Source organism: Danaus plexippus, chromosome 2 (genome assembly GCF_018135715.1).
Source record: "Danaus plexippus chromosome 2, MEX_DaPlex, whole genome shotgun sequence".
Classification (NCBI taxonomy): domain Eukaryota; kingdom Metazoa; phylum Arthropoda; class Insecta; order Lepidoptera; family Nymphalidae; genus Danaus; species Danaus plexippus.
The window spans coordinates 2,240,296-2,259,002 of record NC_083537.1 but is presented as its reverse complement, the minus strand read 5'-3'; the positions used below and the strand labels follow the sequence as shown (position 1 = coordinate 2,259,002).

Genomic DNA, 18,707 nt, shown 5'->3' with positions numbered 1-18,707 from the left:
CCGCTACCAATCAGCCGCAACGTCGGGTGAACGCTGTTATTGACATAACAAAACACGCGTAGTGATCCGGGAAGTATTAGGTTGATTTAAATTAATGCTCGCGAGTCTTAGATCTCTACAGTTCGTCTGCCGGACGTGTAATGTATCATCTCTTTAATTGATCCGATTATGTATCAGTGAATTCCTTAGTTTTTGTTGCTGATGAAAAACTTAGCCGACACCAATCACAACGCTAAGTCGTTCTTGTTGATATGTTTTGATAAATGGTGTTAGTATTGCATATGTAAACAGAAACAATAGTATCCAGTTCTTTATAACATAAGTTCCTACTTAGCGGTAGTAGCTGTAGTAATGAACACTTAAACGACCTTCGTGTGCGAGATTTCTGCAAGTAATTGCCGGTAATGAATTTTCCATTAATATGAAAAAAAAGTAGCTTACATTTACGTTGTTATGAATACTGCATCGTAGTAACCGAGTGACGTCACAACGAGACGGATATACCGCGGAAATATAGAAACAGGAATTATACATTATAATTATACTTAAATGTATTGTTAATGACAGATACTATTATGACACCAATACCTCGTGCTCACATTTTTCTACTGTAATTTCAGCAAAGTGTTTCACGTGCGGTCAGTGACCCAGGGTGACGTCATCCGCGCCGATGCTAAGGACATTCCTCGCATCTTCCAGCTGCTGTACGCTGGAGAGGGCGAGGCTCGTCGGCCGGGAGACGCTCAGGACACGCCCACTGACGGGCCAGACCATGCTGGTACGACACTTACAGACACATTCATGATATAAATTAATGAGATCATTTTATACCCGTTATTCCATCTTTTCATTAAAACATTCAATCAATATGATACAATTAATTTCGAGATACGGGTATACATACTATTTTTTAGTTAAAGCAATATTTTTCCTGGCACTTTCACCTGATCTCGCTATTGATTTAATAATTTTCATGTGTTTGTAATTCCTCTTACTGGAATTATTTAGTACTATTATTGTTATACGACGAATATTATAAAGTCGGTACATAAATATTCATATAAAAAAAACTATTTATGACTTTACATAAAAACAATTACTTAGATGGTCGTGGGACAAAGACCTGTTACTCTACACGCACGATTATAACAAAAAAAACATACTTTGGTTACTATAAACAAGTTGGGAGATAAAAGGTTATATTTGTCTTACGTGTATATAGTTCAGATAGAACCATGTCACAATAAACTAATGTCCAAGAAAATGTATGTATATTTTGAAATTACGTGTTAAATTGCTTGTAATGTTTTATAATCGCAGGTAACACGGTCCAACACAAGGGTCACGACCTGGTCAGCATCACGTACCACATCCCCACGGCCTGCGAGGTCTGCACCAGGCCTCTGTGGAACATGTTCCGTCCGCCGCAGGCCTACGAGTGTAGACGTGAGATTCTAACATATCTGTATTATAATTTTATCATTTACAGATATGCTATACCTTGCCAAAATAACCGTGTTTTACTGAAATAGAGTTAATATATAGCTATAATAAGAATGTATGTGTCGGAGATTGCATCCCTACTACGAGTTTGTGCGGTCAAACTGCCAGTTAAACAAACACAATACTCGTAACACGTATAGAGATATCACAAATGAGCTACAAACCGGGTCTCCGCTATCAATACTAAGACGTAATTCGTAATTAGTAACTCATTATATTTATGTAATTAGTGTGTGCATAGAAATATATTATCAAGAGTCAACACCCAGAGCGACCGACTAATTGATTAAATTAATTATTTGGTCAATAACCAAGCCTTTCTTTGACCTATTTATGTATTGGAACGGCTGTTAGTCGCTTTTTGTATTCTTTCTAATAATTTAGAAAGTGCGGAAGTCGTTAGAAATGTTTATTGTACTTTCGAGAAAATATACTAAACGAATTTTGATAAAACTTTTCAATGATGTAGCTTAGATATCGGAATAAAATATATGTCATGTCTATATATTATCTAAGGTTTCCTTGTAGTTTGTGGTATGGAGTCATGACTGGGAAGAATGTTGTCACTGACGACCGAGTGACATATCTGACAAATTAAGTAAACATTACACATTTTTCTTTGAATACAAAACCGAAGACAAGGCGGACAAAGTCGTGGACAGTTACCAGTTAGTTAGGGATTACGATTATTATTTCTTACAAAAAAAAAAAGATTTACCCTATCAAAATTTTCTTTTTCGAAATATTTATTAATATGTATTGTTAATTATAATCTGTATTATCCATCAGGTTGTCGTATGAAGATCCACGTGGAGCACGTGTCGGAGGGCGAGGGCGTGGCGGCCTGCAAGTTACACGCGGACCGGGCGCGGGAACTGTTGCTACTGGCGGCCGGCGCGCCCGAACAGAGGCGGTGGGTGGCGAGACTAGCCCGCCGCGTCCAGAGGCACGGCTACCGAGCGGCCATCACCAACAACCATGAAAACAATAAGCTGTCACCCAGGTAAACCACAGGTTTATTTTGGTTAAAATTCGTCCCGGTCAGGACAGGCAAAGAACGAAGCCCATACAGCCATGCCTTTTATATTTTGTGTCTTGAATGTATACCACAGATAAGATATACTAAACCTGACGGAAGACATAGACAATATTTAATTGTTTATAACATGAAAGAGTTTGAACGAAATGAATAATTTATTGTGTAATTATTCAAAAATTAAGTTTTTTAAAGGGAAATGCGTACTTTGGGTTTATTAGTTAGTTTGATGTTTCTTTGTATCGGTAATTATGAAACATGAGAACAATTTTCACCAAAATAATAAAACTTCCTAGCAAAAGTAACAAAATTATAATATTTCAAGGGGTGAAACAAAATGTAATAATGGGGGATTCAAGTAAAAATACATACATATGCATTATAATATCAACAAGAATATTATAAATTCTTGTACCTGAATACGTGCCTACATTTTTATATCAGAGTTTTCGTTCCAAAAATGTAGTAATCGAAAAGGTAATGTAATTTTCAAGTGGGGAACAATTTACGTAAGGGAAAAAAAATACAAATTTTATGCTGTGGCTTCATTCGCACTAGAATCACTGAATATTTTGCCGATGTCAAAGTTTTTATTTATTGGAAGAATTGTAATCTTGAGTACTGTCTGAAGAAAACAAGGAGTTTGTCTATTTTTTTTTTAAACAACAATAACTCACGTTAACTTTGGACTAAGCCTAGTAAAAATAAATGATGTGATGTAAAAACAAAAGTTCTTAAATGTCAAAAGTGAGATCTATCAAGCTTACGTCAATTGTTTGTTTCTGTAGTGACATGATCAAAATAATCGAATATTTTTCTAATCTTGATATACTCTGTCTTAATAATTACAAAAAAATATGCGTCTGTAATATAGAGCGTAACGTAGTATTCATAAAGAGACATAGAACAATTGACAGGTGTCAGAAACGCAAACTCTGAGCGGCCGGCGTGTGATATTTCTAATACAGTGTAGTATTTAATGAAAACGAACTGCTCCCCCATTTACGATAAATGAAGGTACTTGATTGATTTCAGTGTTCAGTTTAACTATGAATAAATATATTTTAGACATTATTCGTTTCTAATGATCTTAAAAAATATGTAATAATGATTGATTTACATCAATTTCCAGGGACTCGATGCGTTCAAACCTGAAGCCGGGATATCTGAACGCATCTCAGCGCAGTTCAACCCTGCCAGCGAACGCCTCCCTTCCTCGCCAGTGACTTCCATCCGCTACACTCCCCGCACTGCGGATGTTTGATCTATTGATACGAACGTGTCGCTAAACTGGAGTTGTTATATAGCTAGCAGTGTTGTTGTGACCACAAGAAATATATCCGTATGTTATATACGGAGCCCTGTGCATGTATCTCCAACTATACCGTGTGCTCAGACTGATGAACGAAATTTTTGTACCTTATATATAAAATTTAGCTAGTCTCCTAAAATGTAGGCCTTCCAAAATGTCCAAATACAACGTGTTAGGTATCCATGTACTTATTGTGAACTTATAAAATTATAGCTAAAGCGATAGATAGAGATCTGATAGCTGACATTTCATGTGGAAAATTTTATATAGAATTTTTTTATCATTGCCTTTTAAGAGATCCGATGAGCACACTTACTTGATAACATCACTGTCGATAGAATCTATCGGCAGATCGTGACTGTTAGCGTTCACATCAGTGAATTGATGATTGGAATTGATTTTGTTTTACAAGTTTATTGTAAAGTACCGATTGATGTATTTAAATAATAATAATATTATGGTTATACGAAAAAAATATATTTTTCAAGTGTTCAGTTCAATGTACATATAAGTTACTGTGTTGATATTATGTTGCTATATCTGGCTTGTTAATATGATACGCGTTCAAGGTACCGCAGTCTCTGTGCGATATAACGCTTCGTGATTATACATTGCGTACCAATAACCAAACGTTGCTTTTAGTCGATGTTCTTTTTTTTTTGTAATCTTATAAAAAAAAAAAATACAGTGTCCTAGAACAATACAATAATTATAATAAATTAATACGAAAATATAAAAACTCCAACTAGAATTTAATAAAAAAGAAAAAATATGTAGCAATGATTTATAAAATCTCTGATATAGATATATTTTTGTACAAAAATGTTTTTGAATGTACGTTATTAACTAACACTAGCGATTGGATCGTGATATTGATTAGATTTGACTCACTACGAAGCTCACTGAATGTTTGTACACATCCTACGTACCTAGATGATAATGAACGGCCTATACGATATACACATAGTGGTGTTAGTTTACTATTGAGAAACTAACATTAAATCTTAATGGAAGGAAACATTTATACTGCGGAATTGCACTGTTTTTAATTATATATTTTTCTATTAAACATCATGTCGCATACGTAGTCGAGTAATAATGGGTTATGTTTTTTCCGCACTGGTACACAACTGACTCCACCCGAAGCCCGGAATAATTTAATGTTTTAATATATAAAAACGGCTAAAGCATTTACTTAACGAATCAGTGCCATATGTGTTCCATAATTTTGGTATTTGCTCAACCTGACTGTGGAAGGCTTCCGTTTGAAAAGTTTAAGTAACGAACGAAACATTTATAATGAAAAGATTTATTGCTCCAATCATTAGAATTCCTTATATAGTTTATCGGTGCCAAAATTTAAATTCATGATGATCATGTACAAATAATTTTTAATAGTTATATTTATCGGACATATTCGCTGCGGCATCTTATATGGTTGCAGAACGCGTGAGCTCAAAGGACATAGATTATAAAAATATCTTATAAAACCAAATCAAACCGTACGGATGTTGTCTAATACAGATTATAGTGATTTTTAAAGTACAAAACTAGTTGTGGAAGTACATACATTTATCGTTCAATTAATTTTCAATTGTCTGCCTAACTCGACTGAAATGTTAAAATACCATCAAGGTTTTATCGTTAGAAATGAATCTTCTGTCGTTAACACGAAATGTATGAATATGTAATGATATCTCAACTGAGAACAGCTGTGATATTGAAGTAGTGACATCTGGTGCTAAAATCCTGAACTACCGCGCATTGTTATTACCTATGGTACTTGTTAAACGTTTGTAATCCGCTGTTTTATTTCTCACAGAACTTTACATTCCGTAACAAATGCTACGTTGTTTTATTATTATTATTATTATTTGTTTACGTTAGTGTTTTTTTTCTCTAACCGGAGTCGGACGTCGCTCGATCCCTTACCGCTTCTATTATAGTTCTTAAGTTACGGACAATCTCTTTGAAATAATTTCAATTATACGTACTTAAAATGTTTGATAAATTGCGATTATATGGTAGTTGTACGCTTATGAAGTTTTTTTTTTTGATATTCTATTTTTAAAATTGTCTCTTTAGGGCAGCTATCGCATTATGACATAATTCAAACCCACAAATTGTTTAATCATTCGGTTATGTTCTCTATTACCAAAGAAATTTTGGAATTTTGTGTATTTTTTTTTTTTGTTTTTTGATTTAACAAATACGATTGCAATTTATGATACATATTTTTTAAAATTTTTTCGCTAGTTCATTTAATAATTCATGCTTGTCATTAAATATTAATTCAGTATCTATATCTGTAACGTTATTTTTTTTTTATTTTAGTTCACAACCACTGTTCGTCACTGGTCTATCATTTCTGGGAGTATTTTTATTTATTAGGATCAGGATACGGTGGTGGTTTAAGAAATACTCTCACGATGTGGACCACACAGCAGCCGCGTGTTATATATACATATATATACGATTAATTTATTTTATACCATCCGTTACTGTAATGTATTTAACGATTTAAAATGTTAAGTTCCTAACTAGCTAGCTTCGTATCCGAGAGGACTGTCGCTGACACTATCGAGTTGAACGTTTATGACGCTGTACGTGGGTGTCCTGTGACAGTTATGTTGATAAATGATGGGTGTGATGCTTAACATTATATGATAGTATGGACTATCGCAATACTGATCCAGACGTGCCTTAGCTACTCGGCCCACTCTCATATCACCTAGGCATACTATGTTACATGTATTGATAGTTCTAATGTACATATGTTTTCAAATAAACCAATATTTTACGGATTTTTTTTTTTAAGAAATTTGTATATTGTAAAGAATATTATTAATTTTATCATAAAATTAATGCCTAGCTCATTTTAAGTGCTACATTTGTGAAAAATAAATAACATTTTAATTTTTTTTTTTATGTTTTATTTAATGTTCACATTTTATAACAATAATAAATATATTTTATAAAATTAATAATTAACAATTAATTATAAATGCTTAAAAATACCTACGGTTTCCGAGTTACGTGATACTTAAATGACGCAGTGTCAACAGTTAGAATATCGACTATAGACATCAGTTTGCTAGGACTAAGTTTCCATCCATTCATTTCTATTTCAATAGCCTACATTTTTAGTACGTGTGAGGATTTATGAATTGCAAACTGAAAACGCTTCCTTTGTAGTGTGTTGTTGCAAATATTGTGCATATTTTATTTTACCTTTAATCAAGAATATTCCAAATAATAATATAAAATTATCTGTCTCACAAAGTAAATATTGAAGTTATATTTTATTTTATAAATATATTTTTAATTATCCACTATTTTGTAAACTGTGTTTCAGTTTAAGCGTAATAAAATTATGTTTAATTATAAATTTCAATAACAGGGCTGTTATTAATATAGCAGTTGTTTTAGAATAAACCCGCAGACTTTTTCAGCTCCCTCTGTTTCCAGGCGGTCAACGATCGGAAGTCATTGTACGTCATGTTGAAGGTGGATACGAAATCGTCGTGCGTAAGATACAGCTGAGAAAGAGACATATCGATTATAAAATGAATTGTAAAAAAAATAATATAGAACAACACTGGCAGAATATACTGTGCACGTCTTTGCACGGGTGAAGGCTAGATTTTAAACAAACGACAACAAAAATATAGAAATAAGAGTCAAATGTACTGGTTATAGTTGATCATATTAATAATAAAACGTTTTTATTCTGAGTGTTATTAGAGTTAACAGGATTTTCTTTGATTAGGTTATGATATGGAATTATGAAGCAATCGCCGCCATTGTCCGTCCACCATATTGGAGCGAAAAATGTCTACATTTGCAAAATATGTTTAATTTAAAATTAATATCAATAATGAAAGTCATACTTCTATAATGTGTATATATAAAATTAGATCTGACATATAAACAAGATTGTTGCTATTTAAATACATTGTATTAACAAAAATAATATAATTTAGAAATTGTCTGTTTTACTTCTCAGTAGCTTACAATACAGTACCTCTTTAGTGAGCGGGTCGACGTCTTGCGGGAGATGTTCTTTGGGTCCTCGCAGTACCGACAGCGGATATTTCTCGTGCTGATCGAATCGGTTCTCACTATTACCGCTCTGAAGTTTACTGTTGCCTCCCCGAACGATCGCCTTACCTTCCAACGCGCTTACTATCGCGCTAAAGGTTTTGTGACCCTGGAAATGTTAAATTTTTGTACGAATTGTATATTAGCGTTATAATTGGATTATATTTTTTTAACGCTGCACACCTTCCACATAGAGTTCTTCCAGTGGGGAAAGAATCCAGTGAAATGTGGAGGCTCACGACCTTGATGGACAACTATGATAGGAGTTTCGGCGTCTCTCGCTGCTGGATCTGGATGAAGATCAGTAAAGCTTTATCATTACGAGATTACTGCATAATTTCACAATAAAAAGTAAAACTTTTCTATATTAAATTTGTTATACAAATGTTATGGTTTAAACTTCGACAAAGTAGGCGTATGTTGTAAGTCGGGTGAACAGAAAAGAGGGATTCCGTTTCATTTTATTTACGTTCAGAGGGAAACGTTACTTATTTAGTATAAAACCCGAAAGTCTTCAATTTAAATAACAGTCGAAGTCACAGGACAACAGTTCAGTACACTATCATATGGTTACCCTGCGCTAGATACGATAGTGCAAGTTGTCTGGCGTCCTCCCTAGCGCGGTGAGCGCAGTGGGCGCCGAGCCACACGAACAAGGCGGCGTGGGCGTCCAACACACCCGCCATCTCCGGAGCTAGCTCATATTGAGACACTGAGATGATCTCCTCGACTGAAATATAAGGGTCAGTTTAAAACGAAGCTCAGGGAAATTCTTATGAATATACCTACTCCATACTTCAACTTATTTCCGTTGCTACTGACAAATCAGATTGGAAAGTAGAAGAGATATTTTCTAAAGGATAGGTATGTTTTAAAATTGAGTAAGAAACTATGGTTGAGTCAAATAATTATTGAGCTTACCCACTGTTTTAATGATAATTCAATGGATCTAAATAGTCACTTAACAAATATATAAAGTCTCTATTTTGTTTCACTGTAAATGAGTTCGCCTGAGATACTTTTTTATGTCGTACCTAAACATTATTTCGTTAGTTCCCTCTATTTCTGTTAATTGTGTTTTGTAGAGTAAAAGATAAATAAACAAATACCTAATGTAAGTTTAATTGTAGTTATATCAATATTCTTTACTTACAAGAATAATGTCCATTTGCACCAAGCGAAACATAAAATAAACGAGGAGGCAGAGGTCGTTCAACTTCTTGTAGTGGGGAAACCACGAGCAAATGACGTCTGTCGCCCAAGGCATTCCAGAAATCGGCTTTTTCTTTTCCTTTGAACAGACCATAATTCAGATTTCTCGTTCTTATGGGAACATTATAAGTGAATAGATATACCTTGCATGATTAATGTATGGTCCGCAGCGGCCATGTTCTTGGCGACCTCGCGTTCGTCACCAGTAGCGGTGGCGGCGCACCAGACCCACACCCGTGTGCCCTCCCGCATCACGTAGCACGAGCCCCTCTTCGCGACCCCCGCTGGCCCTGCACCTCCCGAAACAATTTCATCTGATACTTCCACGCCTCGAGCCTCGCGTGCGTATTGACCAGACACACGGATGAGTGTTCGCGGAGGAGGGACTACTCTACGACCACTGGCTGCAAAAGAATATAATAGTCGTTTTTGAGCTTAAAATTTTTTTTCGGCTAAACTTAGCGAATTGAGGTCCAACATTTTTTTAGGTTACATTATAGTACATAATTAGACTTACGATCATAATCTGTGGCAGTTCCTTTGTAGGTTATCATCCGTCCTTTGAAAATTTGTAAGAAATGTGCAGGCTCTTTGCCTTGGTAAACCCACGCCTACAAAATTAGAACAAAATTATATCACATTACAACTTGTTCGTTACTAGAAACAGCTTTCTGTATTTTCTACATACTTGTATAGGAAGACGACCTAGCTTTGTATAGAGGTCTTTGGCTTCTTTTGCGCCCAAATTCCGTAGTTCATTTGGCGAAGAGCCACCCTGTTAATAACATTATACATGACTATTTTTGAATGAGTTATATTTCAAGCTTAATAGTCGTGTGTATTTTACCATCCAATAATAGAGCATCGTCTGGTCGCCAATAGGGGCATGGTATGTATAAAGTATGATGTAGCAGTCTTGATCATAAAAAGCTGCATGCTGTGGACGCTCTAACTCTTGCATCGGTCCTTCACCTTCGCACCGAATACGCCACATTCTTAGCGACCCCGAACCATCGTCTGGAAGTTGTGCCTGCACAGATACATTAATAAGTATCTCTGCGACATGTGATTTTTTTATAATTGATTACATTTAAACATATAGCATACCTCGGCAGCCAGCCAGGAATTCGAAGCTAGACTGACAGCATCCAATTTGGTTGTGGCAGATCGTGCGGCCCTCACGCGTATGTCGCGGCGTGAATCCGCCCAACTCCAGCGGTGGAAGAGCGCGGCAAATTCCAAAGGCTCTCGACCTGATAGCATGGTGGCAACAGGTCCGCTCAGTCGTTTGGCACGTGCCAGTCCTCGTGCCGCGGCCAGCGCCCCGCGACCTGCTGCAGAGCCTGCCTGCGCACCCACCCATGCCCACACTCCCCGCGAACCAGCTTCGACTATATACACACCCTAACATTTCCTTTGATTAATATTAGTAGTACAACTTTTGTGCATATTTGAAAGTTTTAACTTACGTCGTCCTTTAAATCCTGTCGGTATAGCGGAGCTCTTTTGATTTCCTCAAGGCGAGCTGCCGCTCTTTGAGAAGGCACGGTGACAGGCGACACTCGCGGCGGCTGCGTCACTTTAAATAGACGGGCGGGTCGCGGGGCTTCGGAGACCACTGGTGACGGACGGATGGTTCTTGACCGTAGTTCTAAGATGTTGTTCAAGAATTCTCGATCCGCGACTGGTAGTGTTTGCTCGTAGCCATCATGAGCGATAGCGATGCGCCGTGCCATCATTCCCTTTTCTACTCCACGAGCCATACGGTATGCGATCTGAAAACAATTACGTTGTTACAAAAACACAAGACGATTTATCAAGATTCCATTTATCAAGATTGAATAATTCTTGTGAAGATTATAAGTCAGTACCTTCGCTCCAAAGATTTTTTCAATTAAATTGGCTGCACGACCAAGCCATAGAACTATCAAATTGGTGGTGTCCAGCACGAAAACACCATCAGAGGCGAGCTGGGCCCACGTGACCGGCTCCAGCTGAAGCATCACCGGTCGATGACCTTGAACTCGGTATAAACGAGGACCTCCGTTCAAGCAACCACTACGAAGAATTCTATAACATACGAAATAAAACTTAAACCTTTAAACTCGCTTATATATCAAAAAGAATGAATAATATTTCACAAATATATATTGTCGTTTACAAATCATTGCATATAATGAGCTAAAATAAATAAGATAGTCTATATTTGGCAGTTGTATAGTATTACCTGATGCCATCTCGGAAATAAGAGAGCATCCTCGGCGACTCCTTCGTGGCAGTTTCCCTGTGCAGTACGAGGGGTGCGGCGAGGTGGGCCAGCAGTTGGCTCGCTCGTCGCAGCACCAACGTCCCCGCCTGTGTCTCACTCGCCCACGCGTGGACGTGCCGTTCAGCATACTCTGTTCCATTCTCTCTTATTTCGCGACGCTTTAAGTGGCAGACAAAATATCTCCAATGTATGTACTTTGCTTTTGACATGTATGTTTTAAATAATTGTTTTATATTTACTATCAACGTTATTTATTGTAGTGATTGTGGTTGAATTTTATGTCAATATGGTTGTTTAGTTATACTTTATAGTTAGTTGTCTTTATCAATTCAAAAGACACAACACACCCGAAGTATCAAATTTCATTTTATTTTTCTTAAGCAACGAATGTTTGAATTTTTCCATGAACTATAAGAACGGATTTGTTTAAATAATTATCCATGAAGTTACGATTTAAACTCTTAATATGTGATTAATACGAGATGCGATGTGATTATTACTTACAATTATATCCGGTTCCGCCGGCTGACCTGGCAGCGAGCACGAATACACCAAGTACGCGTCGGTATCATAGAATGTACCGTAGTGCGACCTCGGCAGTAGTTCAGTACCAGATTCCTTGAAAATTCATACAAACACATTGTTCATAGTGCACACTGTTGGCTTCTAAACTATATCTCCCCATGTTACCACTTACATTATTCCCATATTTTTCCAATTAAACACACTATAATAAAAAAAATAGGAATAACGCTAATTCCTCATTAGTAAAAATAGCCTATCAACTAGAAAGACTTAATTATCCATTCACATACAAAACGGTATTAGTAGATTTTATATTTGTTTAAACCCTTCTTGTATTTAATACCAAAATATTTAAATTACACTTCTATTGGCGACAAATTTGAATTATCAAGAAGGTTTTGAAGAAACAAATTGAAAACAGACGAAAATCTCAAAACTTTATTTGTTACAATGATACAAACTTATTTACTTACTTACTCTAGTTACTCTATAGAAGTTTCTTATAGAATTATAAATATGAGTTGATAGACGGTAACATCCATCTCACCTAGGAATGTTAAAACATTACTAGGAATATATGTCCGGACTTATTCATCTTTAGATAACCTTGGCTAATGTCGTTTCGGGCAGTCTTAAGTGAAGAAGAAGTTTTATTATAGAAGTATGTGTTCATAATATTTAAATGCTGTAGTTATTAATAACTATTTACATTTATAATGTTCTCGTATAAGTGATTAATGGCTTTTGAAACATCTTACGTACAGAACTTTCATATTGGAAAAGCAGCCTACTTTCAGTCATAGCTAAATAAACATGAATTACTTTGTACACGAAACGAACTTAGCGAGACACCAATAGGCTTTGAAAATTTTTTTTTTTAGTGCGTGGCAGAATGTCTTTTGATGCATTGCAAATATAATATATAGTTGCTCACAGCAAGAAATCTTTAGTAAAAATATTAGGAAACTAAGATTAATATATATTTTAAATTTAGTTCTGAGGTTTTATGAGCATTAAAACGATGTCATATGTTTACTATAAAACTAACAATTAAGATATAATTTTAGCCGCAATCATTATTTAAAAAAAAAAATCTTTCTGGTACAAAAATTGTGAACATTAAAACGTGACATCTCATGTCGTGATAGTGTTGTCATCTCATCACGACATCACTGTTTTAGTGGTAACGCTTTCATTTCAATGTGAACAATAGGAACATAAAATTCACGCACAAGCTTTTGTATAAAGAATATTATTATTCGACACAGACATTACGTTTATTTAATTTGACGGCTTCATTGATTGTTTGGGCATTATTTTAATAATGTTCAAAGTATACAGCAGACAAGCAGAGATCTGCTCTTTAGAAATAGCTTACAGAAGACTTGCTTAAAAATCACATATATTTATTAATAATAATAATACGCTATCATAAAATCAATTTTTCCCTTATAAGGTCCCTTGAAAAATATCCAATTCCTTGAAAAAATTTATAATATATACCTACCTATATTGATTTACCTTGACCTTTACCTATAATTTTGCATATGTGTGTCTTCACATATAACGGAAAGCCGACGGATTCTTGCAAAAAGTGGACAGTTAAATTAAATTTAATATGTTAATAATATTTCAATATTATATAAATGTACCTAACAATGAAAATTTTCTCAATTTTCGGAAAGCTATTAATTTTATATTAAAGAGCATTTGTATGCCAGAACTACGCTATATACACAGTAAGTGTGTGCAATTCCGTGGTGTAAGTGTGGTAGTTGGTAAAATTAGTTAATGTACAAATGTATGATTAGATTCGACGCCAACTTCTAAGTTATAAATTACACTTGACAGCGGTACGTTCAACGGGCTGTTCAAAGCGTTTACTATCTACTTTTTTGCTAAAGATAATATAACGGTGTACTGTAACAGCGATTTTATTTAAGACATACAAGGCATCAATAATTTATATCGAGTAAATGATACAATTTATTTATTTGCAACAATTATTGTATAGCTGTCAAGTGTCCATAATTCTATATAAGCCGGTTTTTGATCCGAAGGAGAGCATAAAATGACTAAGCTGACCCCTTTATTACTGGCAAGCTAAAACTATGCTATTATCCGTCTGTCTGTTCGATGTCGACGATCGTACGTCTAGCGGTAAAAGCTGTGTAAAGAATGAATCATTGTCTCTTTCGTTACGAATGGCTTATGGTCCACAATGGTCTGTAATCACAATAATTTATTTAAAATTTTAGTATTCCGTGGCACCGAGGAACTGGGAAATTGAAGATACTACTCTTCGCTAGGTATTGTTGCAAGTTATAGAAATGATCAATATAAATTGTGTCCTGTTTGAAAACTTGTAATATTATAATTTATGATTTCAGAAAACAAAACGTAATTGACTAAACCTATTGTGAAATCTATTCGGACTTTTTTGTTTTATTTTCAAAATTGATAATATTATATAATAGATAATATATGACGCTCCTATTATGAAAACTTAGTAAAATATTAGCACTAAATGTACCTAAGCATTATAAATTTTTCATGGTTTAATCTTTTAACCGTGAAGTATTTGTTATGACGGGGTCTATAATGAAGTACGGAAGAGAATGAGGTCGAAACAAATAAAGCGGTCAGAGAGTACCGAATTTGATTGTATATACCATATTATATTACTGGTTATGTTTAAAGTTGCTATATACAAAAAAAAAAATCTCGCCGATGAAAAAAAAATAAAGTTCAAATAACGATACACCTTTAAATTAAGTTGTACATACTTATTATGTAGTATAGGTATTTAAAGCGTATGAATAATTTTATATAATTATTATAAAATACTTAAAAATCTGACGAGGACATACATCAACATTTTAATATTTTATATAAAATCAGAATGTAATTAAACAAAACCATTTTCAGATATATGAATATATATTCCTTGTCAAATCTTTTGCATGAAGCGTAAGATGTGTCCGCTACGAAAGTCACTTTCTACCGGGAGAACTCAATCATAAAGTTTCGTTTATTTTCATTCTCAATTAAAACAACAAAATATTTTTCGATAAATTAAAAAAATAATAATAAACCACTATAACTTTTATGTCAGCTTTATATTTAAAACCGAATATTTCAAAATAAAATTCGGCATATAAAGGCCGTGAGAATAACCAAAATAAAAATGGCACCTCCATTGTTTTTACAGATCACAATATCTCATTTCCCGTCGGCGCACAGCGAGACTCAATCAGATTTTTGTGTCAGCCTTTCACAAAACTATCTCACAAGCGAAAACAATTAAATGATTTCAATAACTATTATAATGTTGAATAAATATATTTTACTTTATATATAGTAAAATGTCTTGTAATAGAAACTAGAAAAACCATTTTATATATATATTACCAAATTAATTACATTTTTTTTATACTAATGAAATTGTAATTTAACATTTTGATGATGAAATTTAGGGAGAACAAATAAATTTGAAGAAATAATAAAAAATATCTACTGAAGGTACTATATTTATAAATATAAATGAAAACAATCTAATGATATTCACAGAAAATATTAAAAATCTTGAAGATTTAAACAGATTCTAGCCTTTGAAAAATTTATTACAACTTATAGTTTGGTTATGCAAATTAATAATAAAAAAATTATATAACCTTTGCTATAAATATTTGCCATTTAAATATTAATTTATTATATGCAGTTTCCAGTCAGTGTCACTAATAATCTTTGATTTTTCATATTATTTCAATAATAATAATTAAAGGTAAATTTTTGACTGATTATCAAAAAAAAAAAAATGTTAAAAAAAATGTTACCACATTTTTAATTAATATTCATTAAAATATATTTTGTGAGATATAATTGTGATATTTTTTGTTTATAAACAAGAATATTGTTAAGAATCATCTAATCATATTTTTTATGAACTCGTAAGTAATAAGTGTGTGTAACAAATGTCCAGTGAAAGTAAAATCTTGTAACACATGCGTGACAGTTCATCATAATCCCAGCTCATTTGATTCATATGCACCTTACAGTTGATAATAACCTTTTCTCACGTAACACATACATATTAATATTACGAAATATGGAACAAAAACTAATCTTTTGGTTACGTAAATAATCTTAAAGAAAATCTTAGTAAAATACCGAGCGAGAAATGTCATAGATTTAGAAATCTTTTTTCATATAACACTTCTTTGTTAATTGGTTTAATTGGATAGTTAACTGAATTTATAGCATAAAATGTGAAAATGGAGTTTATAATTAATAATTATTAACCTACTTTGTTTCCGAACGACTAATAAGTCTGTCAGAATTGTTGACTTAATTGAAGCTAATGAATGGCGAATAAAAACTCCTTGATAAAGATCTTCATATAAAATATAAACCTAAATTTAATAAAAAGTGCACTTTTAACACTTTTCTTTTATTTTAATACTGGTAATATTTATCTAAATAGGATCTGATTGGCTAACTTACTTCTATAACTAATGTTACTCATCACCAACTTCTTACATATACGAAAATATGTTTTTGGAGATAATTCAAGGGACTATTGACGGTTTGACCGTACTCTTTATTGTCTAGTGAAAGTTCCATTCAAATCAATTCACTAGTTCCGAAGACTAAAGCCAAACAAACAGACTTCTAGATCGAGGGATTCAAATTTTAACAAACGTTGTTTATATCGTGGTATAATTGATATAAAAAACAAAATACACACGTAAAACATTGTCGGTTTTAATTCCAATAAAGTCCAAGTTAATTCATAAAAAAAAAATGCTTAAACTAATTATGTATTAGAAAAATAATGAAATATTTTAATCGATAATTTGCAACCAATATATATAGGTACAAGTAACTTACAGTTATCCTCCAGATTAAGAAGGTTGTGTAATCCTTGGGGACGGTTCGGAAAGCAGCTTCGTGGGCCCGTCCGGTGACCTCCTCATCCTATATCGTAATATTAAAATCGTTAATACTGTTTCTAAATTCATATAACGGCTTAACACATACACAATACATTGTTTTCATAATACAAAAACATCACGTTTTCTTATTATCTTTCATGTAACTACCCTCATGTTGGGATTTATAACATCTTCGTCAATTCTATGCTAATGTTCCCTCAATTTGCCATATTTGGTGTCTTTACATATAACACATAATCTATTATGATAATGACTCGTATATCTATACTAAATGGAGCTATAAAGCCAAGCCCAAGGAAGCTTAGGGAGTGGTTATTCTTTGTGGATTGAAAAACGTAATCACGCTATCGTAACACATACGGATACATAAAACTTCGTTATCTTTATACTAAAAATATTATTCTAGGATAATAATAATCTAAACGTATATATCCTTTAACACAGATATTCTTTCAAACACAACACATTTTTTTTATATCAATCACTAAAATATTTAAATAAATTTACTTGTTCAGCGCCTATCTCCAGGATATGCATTTTAGATACAATTAGGATCAGTGCCGTCCTTCCATAACCGAATACTTCACAAGCAATTGAACCCAAATACGACCGTGTCCAAGAAGCTCGCCGTTCACACTAGACACGTCTTAACTGATCAATGTACGAGAAAAGAAAATCTTTTTTCACGCTAAATGAACACACGTATTTTAATAAACGCAAGAATAAATTATTCCCCGCGAAAGTCCAAGTGGCGTGTGCTCTACGCTGAATATCATATTCTCATCACGGTTAATTTCAATTGCACTTAATTGCTCCATTAAAAATATAAATATATCCATAACAGTATATTAAAAATATACATATAATAACCATTATGAATAGTTTTATTAGATTTAAATACAGTAATATATTAATTTCTGGCTATGCTTACAGCTCACATTAAAAAATATTAATTCGAAAAAATTTATATAGAAAAAAATAATTAACAATATGAAAAATAATGCCATAACCTATTATGAGAATGACTAATAAAAAAAACATATAATCTGAATATTTTTATAATTCATATTCAAATACTGTAAACTATTCATATGTATTTCTGATATGCTTAAAGATAGATATACTCGTCTTTCAATTGTAGGAAATAAGCAATGAAAATATAATAAGAGTATAATACATTTATTTTGAAATATCATGTTAATTTTCTGTGTTTAATATCGGGGTATATATTATACCCGGTCTGTGTGCAAAGAAGTGAAAAGACAGTTACCTGTAACAATAGTTACTTTAATGCCTATTTTATAAGTAAATAAAGTTGATTTCAAAAACAATAGTAAATAGAACCTTAAAAGTAATGCATCACACACTAACTGAGTATGACGTTAGTATTCAAAATTATATCATAATTCCTTCAATAAATGAAAACTGAGACATTTGCAAAATTTTCCATAAATTTAGTGCGAATGAAGCCTAAGATTAAAAAAAGTAATGTCTATTTTGGAAAGCTCTATATATTGTCAAAACTCGACGTCAAAACCAAACGATCAACTTAAATTTCGCATACATTTGTATGCATGTAAAGGAAAACTGTTATTAACAAAATAAAACAGATATGCACCTGATATGTTATGTCCATCAAAGTTTTTACAGGTCCGTAACACTCTCTTGGAGGTAGAAAGTTAGTTAAGAATCTAACAACGATGAGTTTTGATACAACCAAGCTGTTTAGGTCCACGCACAGCAAGTGATACTAGCTGTCCAAACGCTCAATGATTTGCAGGCCCGCACATTAGA

The 18,707-nt window shown here is 33.5% G+C and overlaps 2 protein-coding genes across 3 annotated transcripts in view; one reads left to right on the top strand and one right to left on the bottom strand.

The window, feature by feature from the left end:
• The window catches only part of LOC116779512 (rho-associated protein kinase 2), a 17,932-nt gene extending 11,160 nt beyond the window's left edge, over positions 1–6,772 (top strand). The window contains exons 10-13 of the mRNA XM_061520915.1: positions 621–778; positions 1,321–1,446; positions 2,293–2,506; positions 3,672–6,772. Of these exons, the coding sequence (XP_061376899.1) occupies positions 621–778; positions 1,321–1,446; positions 2,293–2,506; positions 3,672–3,765 (592 nt within the window). The 3' untranslated portion in view covers positions 3,766–6,772. The remainder of the gene's footprint in view (positions 1–620; positions 779–1,320; positions 1,447–2,292; positions 2,507–3,671) is intronic.
• LOC116765337 (villin-like protein quail) lies at positions 6,597–18,707 on the bottom strand. 2 transcript variants are annotated; one of them, XM_032654790.2, is made up of 16 exons: positions 18,532–18,707; positions 16,849–16,935; positions 11,938–12,051; positions 11,392–11,591; positions 11,036–11,234; positions 10,634–10,939; positions 10,272–10,568; positions 10,012–10,194; positions 9,853–9,939; positions 9,682–9,775; positions 9,308–9,568; positions 9,106–9,243; positions 8,527–8,682; positions 8,136–8,242; positions 7,876–8,061; positions 6,597–7,390 (listed from the first exon to the last, which is right to left on the bottom strand). In XM_032654790.2, the coding sequence occupies exons 1-16, from the start codon at positions 18,547–18,549 to the stop codon at positions 7,277–7,279; spliced, it is 2,547 nt and encodes an 848-aa protein (XP_032510681.2). In that variant the 5' UTR covers positions 18,550–18,707; the 3' UTR covers positions 6,597–7,276. The 2 variants fall into 2 exon arrangements, with proteins under 2 accessions (XP_032510681.2, XP_061376906.1); XM_061520922.1 differs by lacking the exon at positions 18,532–18,707 and adding an exon at positions 17,421–17,666.

Bases quoted from the DNA above. Each gene is read 5' to 3' on its own strand.
- LOC116765337 (XM_061520922.1), bottom strand. From the start codon at position 17,450: ATGCATATCCTGGAGATAGGCGCTGAACAA. The intron at 9,940-10,011 runs GTAAAATACACA...TGTTATTAACAG, and splicing joins CGATGCTCTATTATTGGATG to GGTGGCTCTTCGCCAAATGA. The intron at 8,683-9,105 runs GTAAGTAAAGAA...CTTATATTTCAG, and splicing joins TGCAAATGGACATTATTCTT to TCGAGGAGATCATCTCAGTG.